Source organism: Berghia stephanieae, chromosome 2 (genome assembly GCF_034508935.2).
Source record: "Berghia stephanieae isolate SIO BIC M18660-M18661 chromosome 2, UCSD_Bste_1.3, whole genome shotgun sequence".
Taxonomy (NCBI): Eukaryota; Metazoa; Mollusca; class Gastropoda; order Nudibranchia; family Aeolidiidae; genus Berghia; species Berghia stephanieae.
Window position 1 is genome coordinate 20963115 of NC_088361.1, and position 20298 is coordinate 20983412.

The 20298-nt window shown below is 34.7% G+C and overlaps 1 protein-coding gene across 1 annotated transcript in view; it reads right to left on the bottom strand.

The window, feature by feature from the left end:
* LOC144966737 (pancreatic triacylglycerol lipase-like) overlaps positions 1-20298 on the bottom strand; it is a 43895-nt gene that overhangs the window by 22542 nt on the left and 1055 nt on the right. The window contains exons 2-5 of the mRNA XM_078903508.1: positions 19906-20036; positions 16318-16508; positions 10075-10203; positions 7837-7983 (exon numbers count right to left, since the gene is read on the bottom strand). Coding sequence (XP_078759634.1) covers positions 7837-7983; positions 10075-10203; positions 16318-16508; positions 19906-19993 — 555 coding nt within the window. The 5' untranslated portion in view covers positions 19994-20036. The remainder of the gene's footprint in view (positions 1-7836; positions 7984-10074; positions 10204-16317; positions 16509-19905; positions 20037-20298) is intronic.

A 20298-nucleotide genomic window follows, 5' to 3' on the forward strand; every position in this document is an offset into this window, starting at 1 on the left:
TTAGCTATAAACGTTATGTACATATATATTATTCAGATATAAAATATTACGCCATAAAATTTATCCTGAAAACTTTCATTTCAAACATTTTGACCAGAATATTTTTTCTCATACATTTTCGCGTGTACAACCTTCATTTCATTATTTCTTTTTCATTTTAAAACTAAATTACATAGATTTTGAACAGAAAAGTCTTATTTCGTAAATTTTGACCAGAAAACTTAAACTCTAACTCTACAATTTTCTAGTCACAAAAATTTTACTTCACACGTAATTGCTTAGAAAACTTCCATTTTGGCATTTTTGTCAGATCACTTTTGTTTCCTGTATTTGGTGAAAAAACTTTTACTTCACTCATTTTGGGTCGACGTCTTGCACTTTATTACCCTAATTTTATCTTTTGGGTTGGTTTTGGTTTTGGTTTACTAAACTACTAAGTAATTCAAGCGACCTTTGGCGCTAAAACATTGAAAAAGAGAGGGTTGCAATTCAAATGCAGGTTTGGTAAGCTGTTTTCTCATTGAAAATAGGTCGAATCTTACACGTTTTGGTGAGATTTCTATTTCATATCCCTTATCTCATCTTTTGGGTGACATTGACCTTGGTTTTGGTTTTGATTTACTAAACTACGAAGTGACTCCATCGACTTTCGGAGCGAAAAGAGTGAAACAGAGAGGATTGACCTTCAAATGCAGGTTTTGAATAACCTCTTCCAAAACCATTTAGGTTTTGTAAGGAGTATTTTATATTGGAAATAGGTTGAACTAGGGTTTGAACTGTCTTGTTCAAGGATAGCCCGCACGCCTGTAGTTGAGGTTATTTGGCCCCTGCCGGGGAGAAGAACAAAGGTTTAATCATAACCTTTGTGGCATCGGCATTAATCATGTCATTGATAATTTTAGACGGACGACTAAAAACGTTATATTTTAATGGTGACAAAATAAAATTGAAAATTATATCAAAACTGTGGGTGTCGTATCCGACATCGCACCTCTCCAACAATTGTAGGACATCTCTGCTTCTGTCTGTGATAATATAGGATCACCAGTCATATCTGCTATGTCTCTACTCTGTCGAGGGTAATTCTGCAGGGTAAGTAGTCAGCACTTTGAAAATTCAAAACTTTCAGCCTTTGTCAAATCCTCGAGAAGGTATCAAAAAGAGAAAGACATGGAAAAGTCTTTTATTTTGTAACGGTTTCAATAATTTATGATACAATACATTTACAGAAAAACTATTACTACACACGTTTTGTCCAAAAAAGTTTAATTGACCTTATGAAGTTCTAGTAGAAAACATTTTATTTTCTCACATTTTGGTCAGAAAAAGTTTACTTTACATCTTTTGGTCAGACAAATGTTACTTCGCAAAATTGGGCCTGGAAAATGTTGTTAATACAATTTATCCTGAAAACTTTTGTTTCAGTGGTTTTGACTTTCCTACAATTTTGTCAAAGTATATTCTAATTATATAAATGTTGACCCCCTAAAAATTGTTTACTTCATATATTTGACCAGAAAACCTTCATATATTTTTGCGGGTAAACGTTCATATAAGTTTTAGCCAGAAAACTTTTACTTCACACATTTTGATTAGAAAATTAAATTTCGTATAATTTGGAGAGAATATGTATTCTGATCTCGTAACCGTTGTTCATAATATTATTATGTTTTGATCAGAAAACTTTTACTTTACACATTTCGACTAGAAAAAAATTAATTTCATAAATTTTTGACAGAAAATTTTCATTTCATAATTGGGCCAGAACATTATTACTTTTCACTTTTGCCCAGAAAACGTTTCCTTTACGTATTGTTAACACAAAACTTTTACGTCACACATTAGGGTAAAAAAGAAAGCAATAACAAAACCTAGTTCATAAAATTTAGCTATAAACGTAATGTACACATATATTATTCAGATATAAAATATTACGCCATAACATTTTTCCTGAAAAGTTTCATTTTAATCATTTTGACCAGAATATTTTTTCTCATACATTTTTGCGTGTACAGCCTTCATTTCATTATTTCTTTTACATTTTAAAACTAAATTTCATAGATTTTGAACAGAACAGTCTTATTTCGTAAATTTTGATCAGAAAACTTAAACTCTCTCTACAATTTTCTAGTCACAAAAATTTTACTTCACACGTAATTGCTTAGAAAACTTCCATTTTGGCATTTTTGTTAGATTACTTTTGTTTCCTGTATTTGGTGAGAAAATTTTTACTTCACTCATTTTGGGTCGACGTCTAGCACTTTATTACCCTAATTTTATCTTTTGGGTTGGTTTTGGTTTTGGTTTACTAAACTACTAAATAATTCAAGCGACCTTTGGAGCTAAAACATTGAAAAATAGAGGGATGCAATTCGAATGCAGGTTTGGTAAGCTGTTTTCTCATTGAAAATAGGTCGAATCTTACACGTTTTGGGGAGATTTCTATTTCATATCCCTTATCTTATCTTTTGGGTGACATTGACCTTGGTTTTGGTTTTGGTTTACTAAACTACGAAGTGATTCCATCGACTTTCGGAACTAAAAGAGTGAAACAGAAAGGATTGAACTTCAAATGCAGATTATGAATAACCTCTTTCAAAACCATTTAGGTTTTGTAAGGAGTATTTTTTATTGGAAATAGGTTGAACTAGGGTTTGAACTGTCTTGTTCAAAGATAGCCCGCACGCCTGTAGTTGAGGTTATTTGGCCCCTTTCGGGGAGAAGAACAAAGGTTTACTCATAACCTTTGTGGGATCGACATTAATCATGTCATTGATAATTTTAGAAGGACGACTAAAAACGTTATACTTTAATGGTAACAAAATAAAATTGAAAATTATAGCAAAACTTAGGGTGTCGTATCCGACATAGCAACTCTACAACAACTGTAGGACATCTCTGTTTCTGTCCGTGATAATATAGGATCACCAGTCATATCTGCTATGTCTCTACTCTGTCGAGGGTAATTCTGCAGGGTAAGTAGTCAGCACTTTGAAAATTCAAAACTTTCTGCTTTTGTCAAATCCTCGAGAAGGCATCAAAAAGCGAAAGACATGGAAAAGTCTTTTATTTTGTAACGGTTTCAATAATTTATGATACATTTACATAAAACTATTACTACACACGTTTTGTTTAAAAAAAGTTTAATTTACCTTATGAAGTTCTAGTAGAAAACATTTTTATTTTCTCTCATTTTGGTCAGAAAAAGTTTACTTTACATCTTTTGGTCAGACAAATGTTAATTCGCAAAATTGGGCCTGGAAAATGTCGTTAATACAATTTATCCTGAAAACTTTTGTTTCAGTGGTTTTGACGTTCTTATAATTTTGTCAAAGTATATTCTAATTATATAAATGTTGACCCCCTAAAAATTGTTTACTTCATATATTTGACCAGAAAATATTCATATATTTTTGAGGGCAAACGTTCATACAATTTTTAGCCAGAAAACTTTTACTTCACACATTTTGATTAGAAAATTAAATTTCATACAATTTTGACAGAATGACAATTCGGAGAGAATATGTATTCTGATCTCATAACCGTTGGTCATAATATCGTTATATTTAGGTCAGAAAACTTTTACTTTACACATTTCGACCAGAAAAATTAAATTTCATACAATTTTTGACATCCTATTTTCATTTCATAATTGGTCAGAACATTATTACTTTTCACATTTTGATTGGAAAACGTCCATTTCAGACAATTTGGTCGGAAAATTATTGCTTCAGATATTTTTGTTAGAAATAATACTTTATTCATAAACTTTATCAAGATACTACTACTACAAACATTTTGGTCTAAAAACATTTCATTGCATAGATTTTGGATAGAAAGTATTAATTTCATACATTTTTACACGCATACTTTTATTTTATAAATTTTGGTCAAATTTTTTTTACTTCACGCATTTTGACCAGAGAACATTTTGACCACAAAACTTTTAATTTTTATGTTATATTTTTTTTTGGACCAGACACTTTTCCTTTTTCTTACTATTTTGATCAAAAAACTTCAGTTTCATACATTTTCGTCATACAGTTTGTGTTTCATAAACTTTGACCTGAAAATGATTACTCCCCAAATGTTGGTAAGAAAATTTTAACCTCACATTTTTAACCAACATTTTCTTACTTCAAATGTTTTGGTCAGAAAACTTTTTGCTATCAAGCTTATATCTTATAAATTTTAGCTAAAAAAAAACAAACAAAAAAACAATTACATCACACACATTTTGGCTTTTAAATAATTAATTTCTTAGGTTCAATTGATATACTGTGTCCTGAAAACTTATACTTAATAAATTTTGACCGTCTTGTAAATCGTCATTAGGGATTACTACGCATTTGACAGATGTTTTTGTATGACATTACACTACCGCCTAAAAGACTGCAGTCTTACACATTGTGTGTTACTGGTCATTTGGGCTATCATCTAAAAAATATAGCAGCTGTTATGACAACAATTCACTGGGCTAAAATATATTATCTGCTCAGATCTATAAAATTTGAGGAAAAAAACCCTGCTGTTATCTAAATGTGTTGTGGTATCAAATATCTAAAAACTTCGACAATGTTACTGGAGAAGTACAGTAAATATGTGTCAAACCCTGAAAATGTGCGTTAAAAATATTGATGGTTTAATGTCATAAATAGAGATAATGTATACCTGGTTCATAAAATTTACTATTCCTACACAACATTTTTGTTACATTTTCAATTAGGTTATGTCTTGGTATGATAACCATAATATAGGACATGGAGTGATGGAATTGTCTTTTCATTTTTTTTTCATCAATATCTCTTTCATGAAGTGAGTAACTGAGCAAGGACATATTATTGTATTAAGTACTTGATCAATCAATATTGTGTATTGTAATGATTGTTGTGTTTCATTTATTTATTTCTTGCTGCGAAAAAAAATTCAAGTCCATGATACAAAACACGAAACCCGCCGCATGTTGAAATGACGGGTACAAGTATTATATCAGACAAGAATATTTTTATTAAGAAGCAATCACAGTTGAATAAGTATGTGTGTTAAAAGTTGTTGGGTTTTATAAAAGCTTTTGTCATCAATAATTTTAGTTTTGATTCAGATGTAAATTTTTCATTAACCCAATCAAAATGTTTCCAAAAATGATATTGGGTAAAGAGAATATGACTGTAAAACATGATATTGGGTTTTACTCGTGTGGACGCATGGACATTGCTTATCGGTCGTATTTCTATTTAATTGATCCCAGGTGAAATTTCAATGAAAACATTCACCTCCTAGGTATTGCTATTGTACCCATCTACTAGTCGTATTCACATAGTGAAGAGGCTTTAATTGGTCGATGGATAGATTGTCTAACTACCATACCAAAACGTCTTGATTTCGAATTCATGTTCTAATCTCTATACCGGAGGTTTCTCCAATATCAACATTGTCTACGGGGATTGTATTAAGTGTATGACGTCATCTCATTTATTTTACCAGACCTAGACAAGAACGTTATCTACTTTAATTGCATTAAATAAAATTCTCCGTCGTCTTATTAAAAAAAATAATAATAAAAAATAAAGCAAATGGCATTTAAGATGGAAATCACAAAATACAAGACCCGCTTTAGAAAAATGACCCAAGAAAAAAAAAACAACACAACCATACATTAATGCTTCCATCCCAGTACAGTGAATCACTGGAAAAACTACATAATTCTTTAAAATTGATTGTTTGAGACGACAAGGGTGACAGCAAACAGACACTTTGTTGCTTTATTCATCAATTAACCATGTGTCGATTAAAATATGGTGATCCCTTTCGTTGATAAGTGGTAAGGCGTTTAACTATTAAACAAAACTTCTCATGATTAAATCTGTATAGAGATATTACACCTATTTTAAGTCAGTTTGAACCTATGATTATTAAAAAATATATCAACATTGATTACCGCGAGTAATATTAAGTGCGTGACATCGTGTTATTTCGGACATTTTCGTATTTAAGATTCACAGACATCAATAAATCAGGACAATGCAACTACTAAAGTGTCTGTGATTACGGTATATGAAGTCCAGATCATAATTTGTTAATTCGAAAAATAGTCGTTTGGTATCATCGATTCTAAAATCCATTTTCAAAGAGAGGAGGAGAATATGAAGAAAGGGGATTTGACTGACTTGGTACCTACTTTAATCTGTTTTTTCTATTAACAACAATCTGAATCGAATAAAAAGTGTTCATCATAATTTCAGTGTTGAGTTCACTTCTTGAAACGAAACGAATGTATTTGTTACACCCTGTACTATCTTTGATTTATCTCTTCGTCGTTTGGTGGGTAAATTATCTTTACGGTCGCATAATTGGACACGCGTGATAATTAATTTTTAATGAACATTTATATAGCGCAATATCCACTAAAGAGGTTCAAAGCGCTTTAAAAAAGATCGCTGATGAACGACAACACGAAACAAATAGAACCAGATATGTTAGGCGATATTACAATTTTTTTTTACCAACGCTGTCAAAGACCGGGTACTATCCTGAACACATTAGGAGAATGTGAGTAAAGAGCGAAATTTCAACATAGAGTCAGACTCGAGAACACCTTAATATGTGATAGAATCGGACACCGTTTAAACGATACGTTTTTTTAAACAAAGATTTTAGGATTTGAACCCAAGACGCTATCACCGTTCAATCCAAATATAACTATTTCCATCCATTCATGTTATCTATCAATCGATATTATACAACTCTATTGATTTACTACAACAACAGCCTTTAACAAACTATTCCAGATATCTATAGGATTCGAACCCTAAAATTATTATCTCTATACATAAAACATTTTAACTAAGAGTATCAATCTCTAGCAAACAGATTTAATTTCACGCTAGTTAAAGCGTTTCAAATTCATAATATTTTACTCTTTCGCATTCTAATTCCATTATTCCACTCTTTTGCTCTTCTCAATTTCTCCTGAGCATCACTATACTACTAATATAGTTGGTATTTATTATTTAGGCGTACGGTATTATTTGGGCGTACGGTAATTTTTATTTGGGCGTAAGACCTTTGATTATTTGGGCGTACAAACTGACCGTTTGTCAGGAATTGTGGGAACGGTTTACAATAGTATATAAAAAAGAGTGTGTCTGATCAAACCGGGATTCTACCTTTTGATTCTATTCTGGATTCTACAGTCTTTACGATTCTGGATTCTACTTCTCTTGGGTTGCATTTTTGCATTATACTGCAAGTTTCAACTTCCTACTAAGAAACTTTACTTTCACGTATATCGAAAATGGTTACATAGCAAAGTAACATTACATTTGGACTGATTTTACAGATTTGGATTTTATGAAACTGATTGAATTTTGACCATGCCTTTTGATTTGGAATTCGAATTTATCACAACAAATAAAGCAGTAAGAAATGAAACTTGGGAATCTGGATTTGTATTTGACTCTTGATGTTTTGATATTCAATTATCATCATTGACCCTTGAACTCTTTAGTCGTTATTAACATTCACAACACAACACAAATGTATATCATTACCATCTATCAAAATGCCACTATAAGATCATAAGCCATTACATGTGTCTGCAACTACACCACATACAGCCAATGAAGTTTGTACGCAATCATCCGATGTAGAGTGTGCATGTTCATTGCAATAATGATAATAATGATTATTAATGATAATAATAATAATAATAATAATAATAATAATAATAATAATAATAATAATAATAATAATAATAATAATAATAATAATAATCAGTCTTTGAAGAGACGTTAGAATAGTAAGGAGTTGGCTTTTTTTAAAAGGACACACACTTACTAACAGTTTTGCTCCGTGTCGCTGATATAATACTCTGATTAATTGTGCTATCATAGCCCCAACAGATCGTACATTCGCGGCTGCCTTGGGGTAAACAAACGTGTTAGCGCCTTTCTCCCAGTTGACAATGATTACATTCAAATCCTCCTGGAATACACAACAGATAAAACAAAAGTGTCAATAATATTTTGAGCCGTAAGACGCATAAAATATGAATTTGTCACAAATGTGTTGCTTAACTAGAGAAAAATATAAATCCGTAGCCTACTACCTTTTGTGTAGTACACTGGTCTATCCCAAAGTCAGATCTAGATAACTCGGATGAAACTTTAAACTAGTGAGAGATGTCGAGAGAGCTATTTCTTTTTCTGTTTTATTTCTTTATCAAAAGGGTTAACTGCCATCATCTGGAATGTTCTAGTCTTCTCTTTAAATAGATCCTAAAAAAAAAATTTCACAAAAGGTAAGGGATTAATGAACTTTTTATATCAATATTTTTTATTCATCAACATTTAAGTTGGAGTATGGATTTTTAAACTTTATAATCCTTCGTTGTCAACAAATGTGTGCGGACTTTGCAGAACCCGTCGGATGTTGCCTAAGGTAGTTTTGAGAAACGAGAAAATAAAGGTGAAAATCGTTATCTGCAAGATTTTTGTTTTGTCATTTCATCGATTTTATAATACATCCAACGACATTCTCACGAAATGATCATACAATGAAAAACTGATACATAATTTATGTAAAAAAAATTCAATTCAGCGCTGAGAACCGAAATTTTTACCAAATCCCAACATATTACATATCATTCTTTTTGTCATTCTTTGCTCTTTGAAATGCAAGTCAGTGCGCATGAATAGAAACTATCATTGATTTACAATAACGACTGCGCATAGCTGTAGAAAACGTGTAACGCGATAATCAATAGTTCAACAGTCCATTTCCTGTCCCGTGTGAAATATTATGCCATCAATAAAATCAAGCGACTTATGGATCTTTCATTCAATTGTATATCACAATTTACAATATGATATATCTAATCGTCGATATCAATATTTGGAAACATTAACAATATCACGAACGACATAGTAACTGAGAGTACTGAGAGAGCAATGGGCCAGCGAGGATGAAGAAGCCATAAACATCCTAAAATACCACGTCATGTAGATAGTCAAGAAGGGAAAAAAGGGAAAAAAAAGTCAAAATCTTAGATTTACGTTACAGAAGTGTTTTATTTATTTTTTTATTATAAATTATGTTGATAATCTACTCGTAACAGTATTTATATTAAATTGTAGAATATTCATGTCTCGTCTTTATAACCAATTTTCTCCGTTAATACATTTTTGAACACTCCCTCCCATCTTCTGTTCAAATGTGAGAATCTGCAGTCATAATTAAGATAAATTACAACTGCTTTTACTCCAAAGAGGGTGCTTTTCTTTGAATATGTAATAATATTTGATTCAATTCCACCGGTTTTTGCCAGATCACTAAACAAATATAACCTAAGCGCATAAATATCAACCAGTTAATTGCCGTACTCTGAAAAGACACATATTATTTTAGACATTGGTCTGAAAGCTCGTCCTTCAAACAGCTTTCGATTTGAATGACCCTCATCTTGGCAAAAACTTTTAAACCTGGGACCTAGCGAGAATAGTTTTGCTGTGATATTTTAAAGGAAAACGCTTGATGTCACAAACACATCAATTCATGATTTAAGAATAGTTTTGTGATTTTTCTTAAGTTTAAACATTAAACGTGTTTGATTTGGGATTATGTTGGCTTATATGCAAATAATGCCACCCACTCTCAACCCCATCCATTACCGAGTAATAAGTCTGAGAAGCCACCATCGCCATTGAATATGTTAGATTAATGGTAGGCATGAAAATAGAAAAATAAGAAGGATGTAGCTTCTGCATTTGACCACAAAGGGAATGGTCCAGAGAAAGAAAAAAACAACAACTTGGAGACGAGTTGTTGAGTTAGAGATAAGTAATTAAATACTTGAATTTTGAAGACACGTTTTTATTGAGAGAAGCAATGGATGTCCTTCATTAATACTTGCACATTTCAACCAGTGTGTTAGAGAGTAATTCAAATTAAAACTTTCATGTTTTTTAAAATTCAGATTTCCCTTTGTTTGTTATCATATATTGCTCGGGCATTTCTAATTCTCATTGAAGAGATCGTTTCCGACTCTGGACGTACAAGAAAAAATGACGGATTTACCTTGTCTAGAAGCTCATTCTTCATTTTCTTTGACCAATGCACGGGACCCTTGTCTTGATAGCCATGGATGATAAATTTTGTAGGGCGTGAAGGATTGAATTCACTCTTAGATATACTGCTGTCATCAGCCTGATGAATGAATAAAAGTATTTTAAACGAATTAAATCATATGTCATAAGTGATGGATTCTGTCTTAAGGGGAGGGGCGACACCTGAAATATCGATTTTTGGGTCAAAATATAAAAGTTGGATAAAAGGGTAGAAAAGAGTGAAAAAGAGAATTGACAATTAAAAGAGATAGATTGAAAATGTAGATGGACAGAAAGAGGATGAGGGAGAGAGAGAGAGAGAGAGAGAGAGAGAGAGCGCGAGAGAGAGAGAAAGAGAGGGGAGTGGGATATATATTTATAATTAAACTATAGAGTATGTTGAAGGAAATGTAATTCTGAGTACAATGGCACCAAATATACTCATATAATATACATCTTTGGAAGCGAAATGTTTGGTGGTTCCAATATGATCACTTGATGATCCAAATTTGCAAACGTAGAATTGTACACAAAATATATATTCACTATTGCAAGTTTTCCCATCGTATTTCAAATAAGTAGATCATTTCTGTACCTCCATTGTACCAAGTTAAACCCTCTGTTCTGTTCTGTTAATTGTTTTCTTTTCTTGACATCTAGGTCTAGATTTTCTTCTAATATTTCTCTGTCAAAACCTCTTTATACAGACACTTTACAATGCTGAAACTAAAGTGTGAAGATTGAGCAATGTTGATTTGACATTTAAATGCCAACCCAGGAAAATTTCAAGGGCGCGCCTTCCATTAGAAAAAAAAACTGCCAAGCCAACAGGAAGCTGAACATCTTCTGAAATGGGAACGTAATGGAGAAAACACATTCCCCGTGTACATAGTGTAACCTTAGACCGCACACTGTCCTTCTCTCAGCACACAAAGAAAACAAAAGCAAAGGTGCCTACAAGAAACAACCTCTTAAGAAAACTGGCAAACACTACATGGGGAGCAGATCCAAAAACAGTCAGGACACCCGCACTTTCCCTCTGCTATTCATCAGCCGAATACGCCTCACTAGTCTGGGAAATATCCTGCTATACCCTGAGCTATATAACACCTGCCGGATCATCACTGGTAACTTGAAACCGACTGCAGTTCCAGTCCTCCATCGGCTGGCTGCTATTGCACCTTCCCGCATTCAAAGAACCACTGCTTCCACAGCCCAGAAATATAACAGGAAATGGACCCAAGGCATTCCTGCCATGACAAGTAGACTGAAATCAAGAAAGAGCTTCAACCCTAATCATGCCGCTGTAAACAGACTTTCCACATGGAGGGAGCGGGACAAGCATGCAAATGAAGCCGTTGAAGATCCAAGATACGAATTACTCAAAGGAACTCTGAGCTTCCCAGGAATGAATGGGCAACACTAAACAGAGCTTGGTCAAAACTCGGGAAAACAGCTTGAAACATGAAAAGGTGGGGGCTGGCTGAGACTAGCTTGTGTACCGATGGATGCCTAGAGCAGAGGATGGAGCACATCATTAGAGAATGCCAGGATGGGCCCAACTGCACTAATCCTGACCTAAGAGTCTGCTCCCCAAATGCTGTGGAGTGGTTTCGGTGTTGGAGCGACAAGCTATAATGATGACTGGAAGCTGGTTTCAGTGTAAACACAGGTAGCTGTTATTTTTTAACGACGCAGACTTCTAGAGACAGGTTAGCGAGCCAGACGTCCCACTGTTCGTCCAATGCTGACCGACCAGCACAGTATGAATCGTGAACAATGGGTTCGCTCGGAACTACATATGATGGACTCTTGAACAATAGTCGTGTCACTGTTTCCGACGAGACAACATTCCACATTGAAAGGAAATACGGAAGACTGTTTTGTTACAGACATGTCAATCAAAGCTATAGCACCTACGATCCGGAAGTCTATTACTGTCCTTAGCAAGGTTATGGAATGTCTTCGGGATTCTTTAAATATGGTACAGGAGAATTGACGATTCGAACAACAGAAAGGATATCAGAAAAAAGCAACAATGTTTGTAACAATATCCTTCAAGTAAAGCATCCTACAATCAGAGAATTAGCAGTACGTCTTGAAAAACTGGCTGCTATTCTTAAAAAGCACCTGTATTTTTACAGACAATGGGCATTCAACGCAATAGATCTGTCAGATAAAGAAAAAAGAATGTATACACTGGCGGATCAAAAAATTTAAGCAACGATCCAAATCCTGATGTAACTTTCCTTTTTCTACAGAAATGGACACCGATGGATACAAAGATAGTTGCGGAATCTTTAGGATAGTGGAGATGACAAATGGGCTGGGAACGGAAAGGGTAAAATGTCATAAAAATGCTTTGGAATTTATTATTTTTGTCATTAAATTGTTGGCGTGCTTGTTTCTATATTTATTCAACACAACAACATATTTAAATATTAAGTATCAACAGGAATACATGAGATGGGCTGAGCTGACGTGGAAGATCCATTCGAAAATATTTGAGTCAATATCAACTCTATTTGGACGTTTAATAATGAATGGTTTGCTTTAAAAATTAAAAAAAACAACTTTATGCATTACGAAAACATAATCCAGAAGCTCTATTTCTCAATGCTTTCAATAGGTCATTGACTCAATTTTATGGATCATCTACTATTTGAATATCCAGAATAATTGAAACAATGGAAATGAGACTTAAGTACGATTGTACCCCTTTGAAAAACAGGATCTTGGTTCCAAACCTGGGACAATTATACTGGTTGGCATAACTATTTTCAATCTTAACATGGAGTGGGTTTTATTTCACCCAATGATTTAGGACCCGCACGCCACACTCTTTTCACCAAAAAAATCTTAACTTAGGAAAATGGGAAAATTTTGGAGGAAGCAACAGAAACCATTTTTGCATCCTGGAAGAAAGGAAGATCTAATCTATATAATATGGCATTTACATTTGATAAAAAATATCCCATGAATTTTAAAAGAAAGCCTTGGTTAAAGATTTATGTTATAGAACCTTAAATGGCTATGTGGTCAAGTGGTATGACACTCGCTTTCGGATCGGAGGGTCCTGAGTTTGAGCATAGGCGCATAGTTGAGTCCTTGGAAAAGGCTCTTTACTCACATTCTCTCACCGTACTCAGGTGTAAAATGAGTACCTGGCCGTTAACAGCGTTGTCTTTATCCGGAAAAAATTGTAATATCGCCTGATAGGCGTCATGTCTCGTTCTACGTGTTACGTGTGCTGTTGGTCAGTGACCCCTTGTAAAGCGCTTTGAGCACATTTAGTGGATATTGCGCTATATAAAAGATCAATTTTTTTAAAACTGTCCTCGGAGTGCATAATAGATGACCTGATGATTCTCTCCTTACTATAGTAAAATGATTGATGAAAATATATATTACTAGGTTTAGTATCATAATTGGAACAGAAACAGAAACCTGGCACCCTTTACACAAAAAGATCTGAACACGTGTGTATGAAAGGTGCCAGACAAAACAAGAAAAATAATACAAGAAAAGAACCCCCCCCCCCCCCCAAAAAAAAAAAACCCCCAAAAAATACAAAACCCATAAAATATTTGAATAAGCTAGCATTAAGTTCTATAGATGTTTGTTGGAAATTAAGATAATAGTCAAAGGACATTCAAAAGCAAATAATAACACACAAAAACAAAAAAAACAAAACATAAACCCGAAATAGTTATTCCAAATTTATCAGATGAAATATGATACATTGAATTCTATTTCAAAGATTAAGTGCTCTGCTACACATAAAGGTAGGGAGAAATTATTACTTTATATAAAGCTAATGGTCCAACGCAAGAAAACAGGGATTTTGCTATCTAGGTCGCTTTTAAAACGGCCTGTTCAATTTACATTAATTTTCTTTGATCTCTATGACTTACGATGCCATTTTGAATCGGAAACATTAGAGCCGAATAAGGAGATTTTTCATTCAGTTGAATTTAGTGTACAATTTGTTATAGCGACGTTTTTCTTCGCCGTCGTGTTTTTATTGTCATTTAGCTTATTTATTTATAGATTTTAAAAATATTTGAATACTGTAACGAAAATGCCTATGCTTGAGTGTGTGTGTGTGTGTGTGTGTGTGTGTGTGTGTGAGAGAGAGAGAGAGAGAGAGAGAGAGAGAGAGAAAGGGAGAGAAAGAGAGCGAGAGTGGGAGAGAAAAGGGGGGGGGGAATGAGAGAAATGGCGGGGATGTGGCAGACTCATGGCTGAATCAAGAAGTTTAAATTGAGCTTTTATATAGCGCAATATTCACTAAACGTGCTCAAAGCGCTTTGCAGGGGGTCCCTGGTCAACAGCAACATTTAACATGTAGGACGGGACATAACGCCTGTTAGGCAATATTACAATTTTTCGGACAAAGACAACGCTGTTACCGGCCAGGTACTCATTTTACACCTGAGTACGGTGAGAGAATGTGCGTAAAGAGCCTTTTCCAAGGACTCAACTATGCGCCGAGCGCGAGGCTCGAACCCAGGACCTTTCGATCCGAAAGCGAGTGTCATACCACTAGACCACATAGCCGCACAAGTTCACAGAGTTGAGTCCGCGTGCGAACCTTGTCTTCACGATCACCATACCTCATATCGTAGGCACACTTTACATTTCTGTAAACATACTGTGAGCATTAAAATGACAGTCTTTCTTGATGATTCATTATGACACATCTGATGACAGTCTAGGCCTAAGCTTACCCCGCTTCCAGCACCGTATCAACGTTACCACAAGTAGGAAATATGGTTTATTCAACCTATTTCCTTTTTAACGGTTGTCCATTTTTCACTGGGTTGTTAATTATTTTAAATTGAGCTTTTATATAGAACAAAATCCACTCAATTTGTTCAAAGCGCTTTAAAAGAGGTCCCTGACCAAGAGCAATACGTAACATGTATAACGAAATATGACGCCTGTTAGACGATTTTCCAAATTTGTTATGACAGAGACAACGCTGTCAACGGCCAGGTATACTCATTTTACACCTGAGTATTGTGAGAGAATGTGAGCCTTTTCCAAGAATTCAACTATGCACCGAGCGAGGCTTGAACCCAGGACCTTCCGATCCGAAAGCGAGTGTCATACCACATAGCCGCACAGTTAATTTGTGAAAGGGAAATAAGGATGGAATAATGATCCCGGATGTATGCCCAGGAATAGTGAGGTATGTATCCTATGTTACTCCAACCCCGAACCCACTACACAGCATCTGGGGAGCAGACTCTTAGCCATGGTCAGCGCTGCTGGGCTCATCCTGGCATTCTCTAAGGATGTGCTCCTTCGTCTGCTCTGGCCATCCGCGTGTACACAAGATAGTCTCAGCCAGTTTTTTGATGGATTCTGGTAACTCTGTCAATTTTATGTGTCAAAATATTATTCTATAATATTTAGTTGTTTAGTAATTTTCTTTTATTTTTAAGTACTGAAGAGAAAATTGAGTGCTTATAAAGTAGTCCTTTTGAGCCTTAAGGCCCATGGAGCCGGAGTTTATTCCGGTTTCTATAGCGTGAAACGGACAATATCAATTGATTGTTATCCTTTTGATAGGAAGCTAGCCTAGCATAAAGTACTTTCTACCAGATGTAACAGACAAATCTACCCAATCAATGCTTGGTGTACAGGGGGGGGGGGGGTTGGGTGGGGGTCAGAAAAAAACACTCGACTGCACCAGGTCCCTTTACGTGTGAAGGGAGTGCTCTACCAACTGAGCTATCGGTTAAAAACTGTAAGAATTCTGATTCGAGTCCCGAGCGTGCTTATATAGCCAAATCGTGCTTTCAGATCGTAGTTCACTGTAGATTGCCACAATATTTATGAATTATATCATAGTGATGATGATGATGATGATAATGATGATGATAATGATGCTGATAATGAAGATGATGGATAATGATGATGAAGATGATGATGATGATGTAGCAGCTGCTGCTGCCGAGGGTGATGGTGATGATGATGATGATGATGATGATGATGATGATGATGATGATGATGATGATGATGATGATGATGACGATGATGATGATGACGATGATGGTGATGGTGATGATGATGATGATGATGATGATGATGATGATGATGATGATGATGATGATGATGATGATGATGATGATGATGATGATGATGACAACGAAGATGAAACAAAGGAACAGAAAGGGAGAAGGGCGGATGGAAGATTCACACCAACCTTAATTTTTTTGCTCATGTTCCTGTGTGACCTGGTGTATAGAAAAAAATCAACACCAAGGTCTTTTGGACAACTTGGAATTGGGCTCAATAACTGTGTGACGACTTGGAAAAATGACCAAAAAGATGGTTTCTTAAAACATACGCAGCCATTTGTCAGCTCTGTACTTCTGCAGCAGCCCTGACTCGTTGCTATGATGTAAACAAATGATTTTTTTAAAAAAGTTAATTTTCACATATTGTAATCATACTTACTTACTTACTATCTGTGACCTTTGAATTTTACAGGAACAAAGTCCTCCACTACATCTCCTCTCTACACCCCCCCCCCCCCCCCCCCCCGTGTGTTCTTTGGTCGGCTCTTCATTCGTTTGCCTTGCGTGAATTTCAGGTCAAAACTAGCTGGGTGGTGGAACCTTAATTGACTTTTACTATATCTGTGAGTTATCTATCTGTTACGTTGGATGTCCATTCATTTTAACCCTCTCCTTACCACCCATATGAAAATCGTCACATTCGTTACGATGAAACCGACAATTTTCTCACTCTGATTTCTCTTGTACACCACAAAATTTAAAGAAATGCTTTGATTACAGCTGATAAATACTAAACACTGTGTTGTAGAGCTTATTTGTTACTTTTTTGTTTGAGTAGAAAAGTCTATTTTTGTACTGGTTGTCGATATTCGGGGAAAATTCTAAAAATAGCTGGTAAGGAGAGAATTAAGAATGCAGGTGCATATTTATGAATTCAGAAATTAAGGAGCAGGTGTAATGGTAGTACGTGTGACCGGTAATCAGAAGGTCCGAGGTTGGATCTCCAGTCGAGGTCGACTGATTTTTGGGGATGTTTTATTTCTTGTATTTTTCTTTCTCGCTTTATCCCACACTCTTGTTCAGCTCTATATTTTGCATATTTGTGACCCTCCGTGTCAAAGCGGTATTATGTCGGGATCCACTCGGTTAGGGAAATTTAATTCTTTGCCACAAATATCAAACTTGGGTTTAATTTCTGTACGTTATGCTGGAGTATAACTGCTATTTCTTGCTTTACAAAAACTTCTAAGGTCAAATTTCTCATCATTCTATCTCTAAATTCACTTTTTGGGGGCTGAATCATTCCGACATAATACCGTTTTGAGACGGAGGGTCACATTTATTATCAGGTCGAATAGCAGGCAGTTTTTCAATAAACTATACTTCATTTTTTTTCAATTTCCCGATAAATATAAAGGCATTGTAAATCATATTGAGATATATAGTGAGATAGATAATGTTAGGTGATATGTATTCCAATGATGTATATTATGAACGTTTCAGGTTAGCCCTTTGTCTACTGTGATAAACTGTTCTCTATCTCTATTTTTTTTTCCTTTTTGAGACGTAGAAAACTCATGGAGTGAGGGAGATTATGGCAAGTACAATCTATTCAGACAAATTTTAATGTTATCGACATTTCGACTTTGGCCATCATCCACTTTAATAATGTCCGGAGAGATCAAGAATTAGTAGATAACATTGAGTTATACAGTGATGGAAGTGATGGCATTTGTAATTTATCTATGTGACGGACGTTTTTGGTTTCCCCTTCATCTGATGAATTCTTATTTCATCTTTCTAGACCCAGTACTTTAAATTTCAAATTATACATCGATTGTCGAATAATTTATTCAGGATACAAATGCTTTGGACGTTTCGGGCCTGTTTTTCATCCATTGTGATAAACTGCTATTCATCATTTTTTTTTGTCCGGGCGCCATCCCTTCACACTGACTTACAGTGATTGAAGCGATGATGGGTAGAATCAAATCAAGAGATGTCATGGACGTTTTTGTTTTCCCACTCAACTACCAGAGAAAAAAAACAACTAAAATTGCGAATTTATATAGCGCAATATCCACTAAACGTGCTCAAAGAACTTTACAAGGGGTCCCTGACCAACAGCAACAATTAACATATTGGCCAAGACATGACCCAGTTAGGCGATATTACAATTTCTTTTCGGGCAGAGACAACGCTGTTAACGGCCAGGTACTCATTTTACACCTGAGTATTGTGAGACAATGTGAGTGCGGCTTGGGTTTTGCATTCGTAGAAGGACGTAAACATTGATTGAGAAAGTCCAAAGAGAAGTTGTACCATTTATGGCAGGATGCACAGCAAAAGAAAAGGGATGCGAAGCACATTGAGATAATTTAAAATCCGATATTTGAAGGACGAGTTTCCTTACCAAAATTTTAAATACGCGCCTTTCTAGAAAACTGCATTTAACTTGTCATTGGCCAAATCATGAGAATTGACAAAGTAGAGAACTACTTGTTCAAATACTTGTTAACAGCGGTCATCCATAAATTCTCGAATTTCCATCCATAAATCTTGGAGCTTTTTGAGATTTTTATATAGAGCAATATCCACTAAACGTGCTCAAAGCGCTTTACAAGGGGTCCCTGGCCAGGAGCAACGTGTAACATATAAGTTTTTTTTTCGGACAGAGGCAACGCTGTTATCGGCCACGTACACATTTTACAACTGAGTACCGATTGTTTAGAAGAACTACTCGTAGTTACTAAGTGTTGAACCCTATAGATCATGATTCAAGTTCAGTTATGTCAATAAAACTACTACTGTGTTGCAGCTACTGTGTTAACGTTATTGCATACAATAATCACCATCGACCGGGCTATAATGGTAAAGATACCCACAGTTATCCGTCGAGTAAGTGATTGTAGTTGGATTATGTCAACAAAACCATGGCCTGCCTTGATGCAGCAAATGTTTATACAAAACCTCATCTGAATATATACACATTAAATATTCGGATGTGTAACTACATAAAAGGTATTTCATGGTTTCATAGGGAATGAGATTAGCGGAAGAGTAGCGTCCCTTGATTGGACGTCACCCATAGTCTGTGCCGTCACCGGCGGAAAAGTTATCAGAGAGAGAACGTCATGTTGGTTGTGCGAATGCGTCTCTCGTCCTCGCATTATTATTATTATTATTATTATTATTATTATTATTATTATTATTATTATTATTATTATTATTATTATTATTATATTATTATTATTATTATTAAATTAATATTATCATTATTATTATTATTATTATTATTATTATTATTATTATTATTATTATTATTATTATTATTATTATTATCAGCATTATTATCATTATTATTATTATTATTATTATTATATTATTATTATTATTATTATTATCATCATCATCATCATCATCATCATCATCATCATCATCATTATTATTATTATTATTATTATTATTATTATTATTATTATTATTATTATTATTATTATTATTATCATTATTAATACCATTATTATTATCATTAACATGGACAGCGTGGCTCAGCGGTACGATCTTTGCTTCGTACCCAAAAGGTACCGAGTTCGTTCAGCTACCGCTGTCCTGTGTGGCCTTGAGCAAGTCACTACGCCCTAACTCAATTTGCGGCGCTGCACTACGGCTGATGCCTATGTCATTCCAGTCTTTCCTTGGAACAGACCCTAGAGACAAATTTCCCAAATGGGATGAATAAAGGGAGATTAATTTATTTTATTTTCACTTACCATCCTTTGGACAGTCCCAGAATGTTTTTTGGGCACCCAGACCTAAGGTGACTAGGGCATAGAAAACGATGACTGTGATACACCTCATGATTCCTGAGTTTTAGTTTGGATTGAGTATTTAGCCTTGTAGTCTAAAGGATTTGCAACAGAAAATAAATAGTAATTAATCTTAATTCCGACATTCCGCCACGGTATTATCATAAGGAGATAAAGATGAAAGGAGTAAATCTGACTCATGGATGAACAACACAAAACAAACGACGTTTCGGCCCTCGGCCTTTATCAAGTAAACACAGAATACATATATATATATATATATAATATAAATATATTTGTATTCTGTGTTTACTTGATAAAGGCCAAGGGCCGAAACGTCGTTTGTTTTGTGTTGTT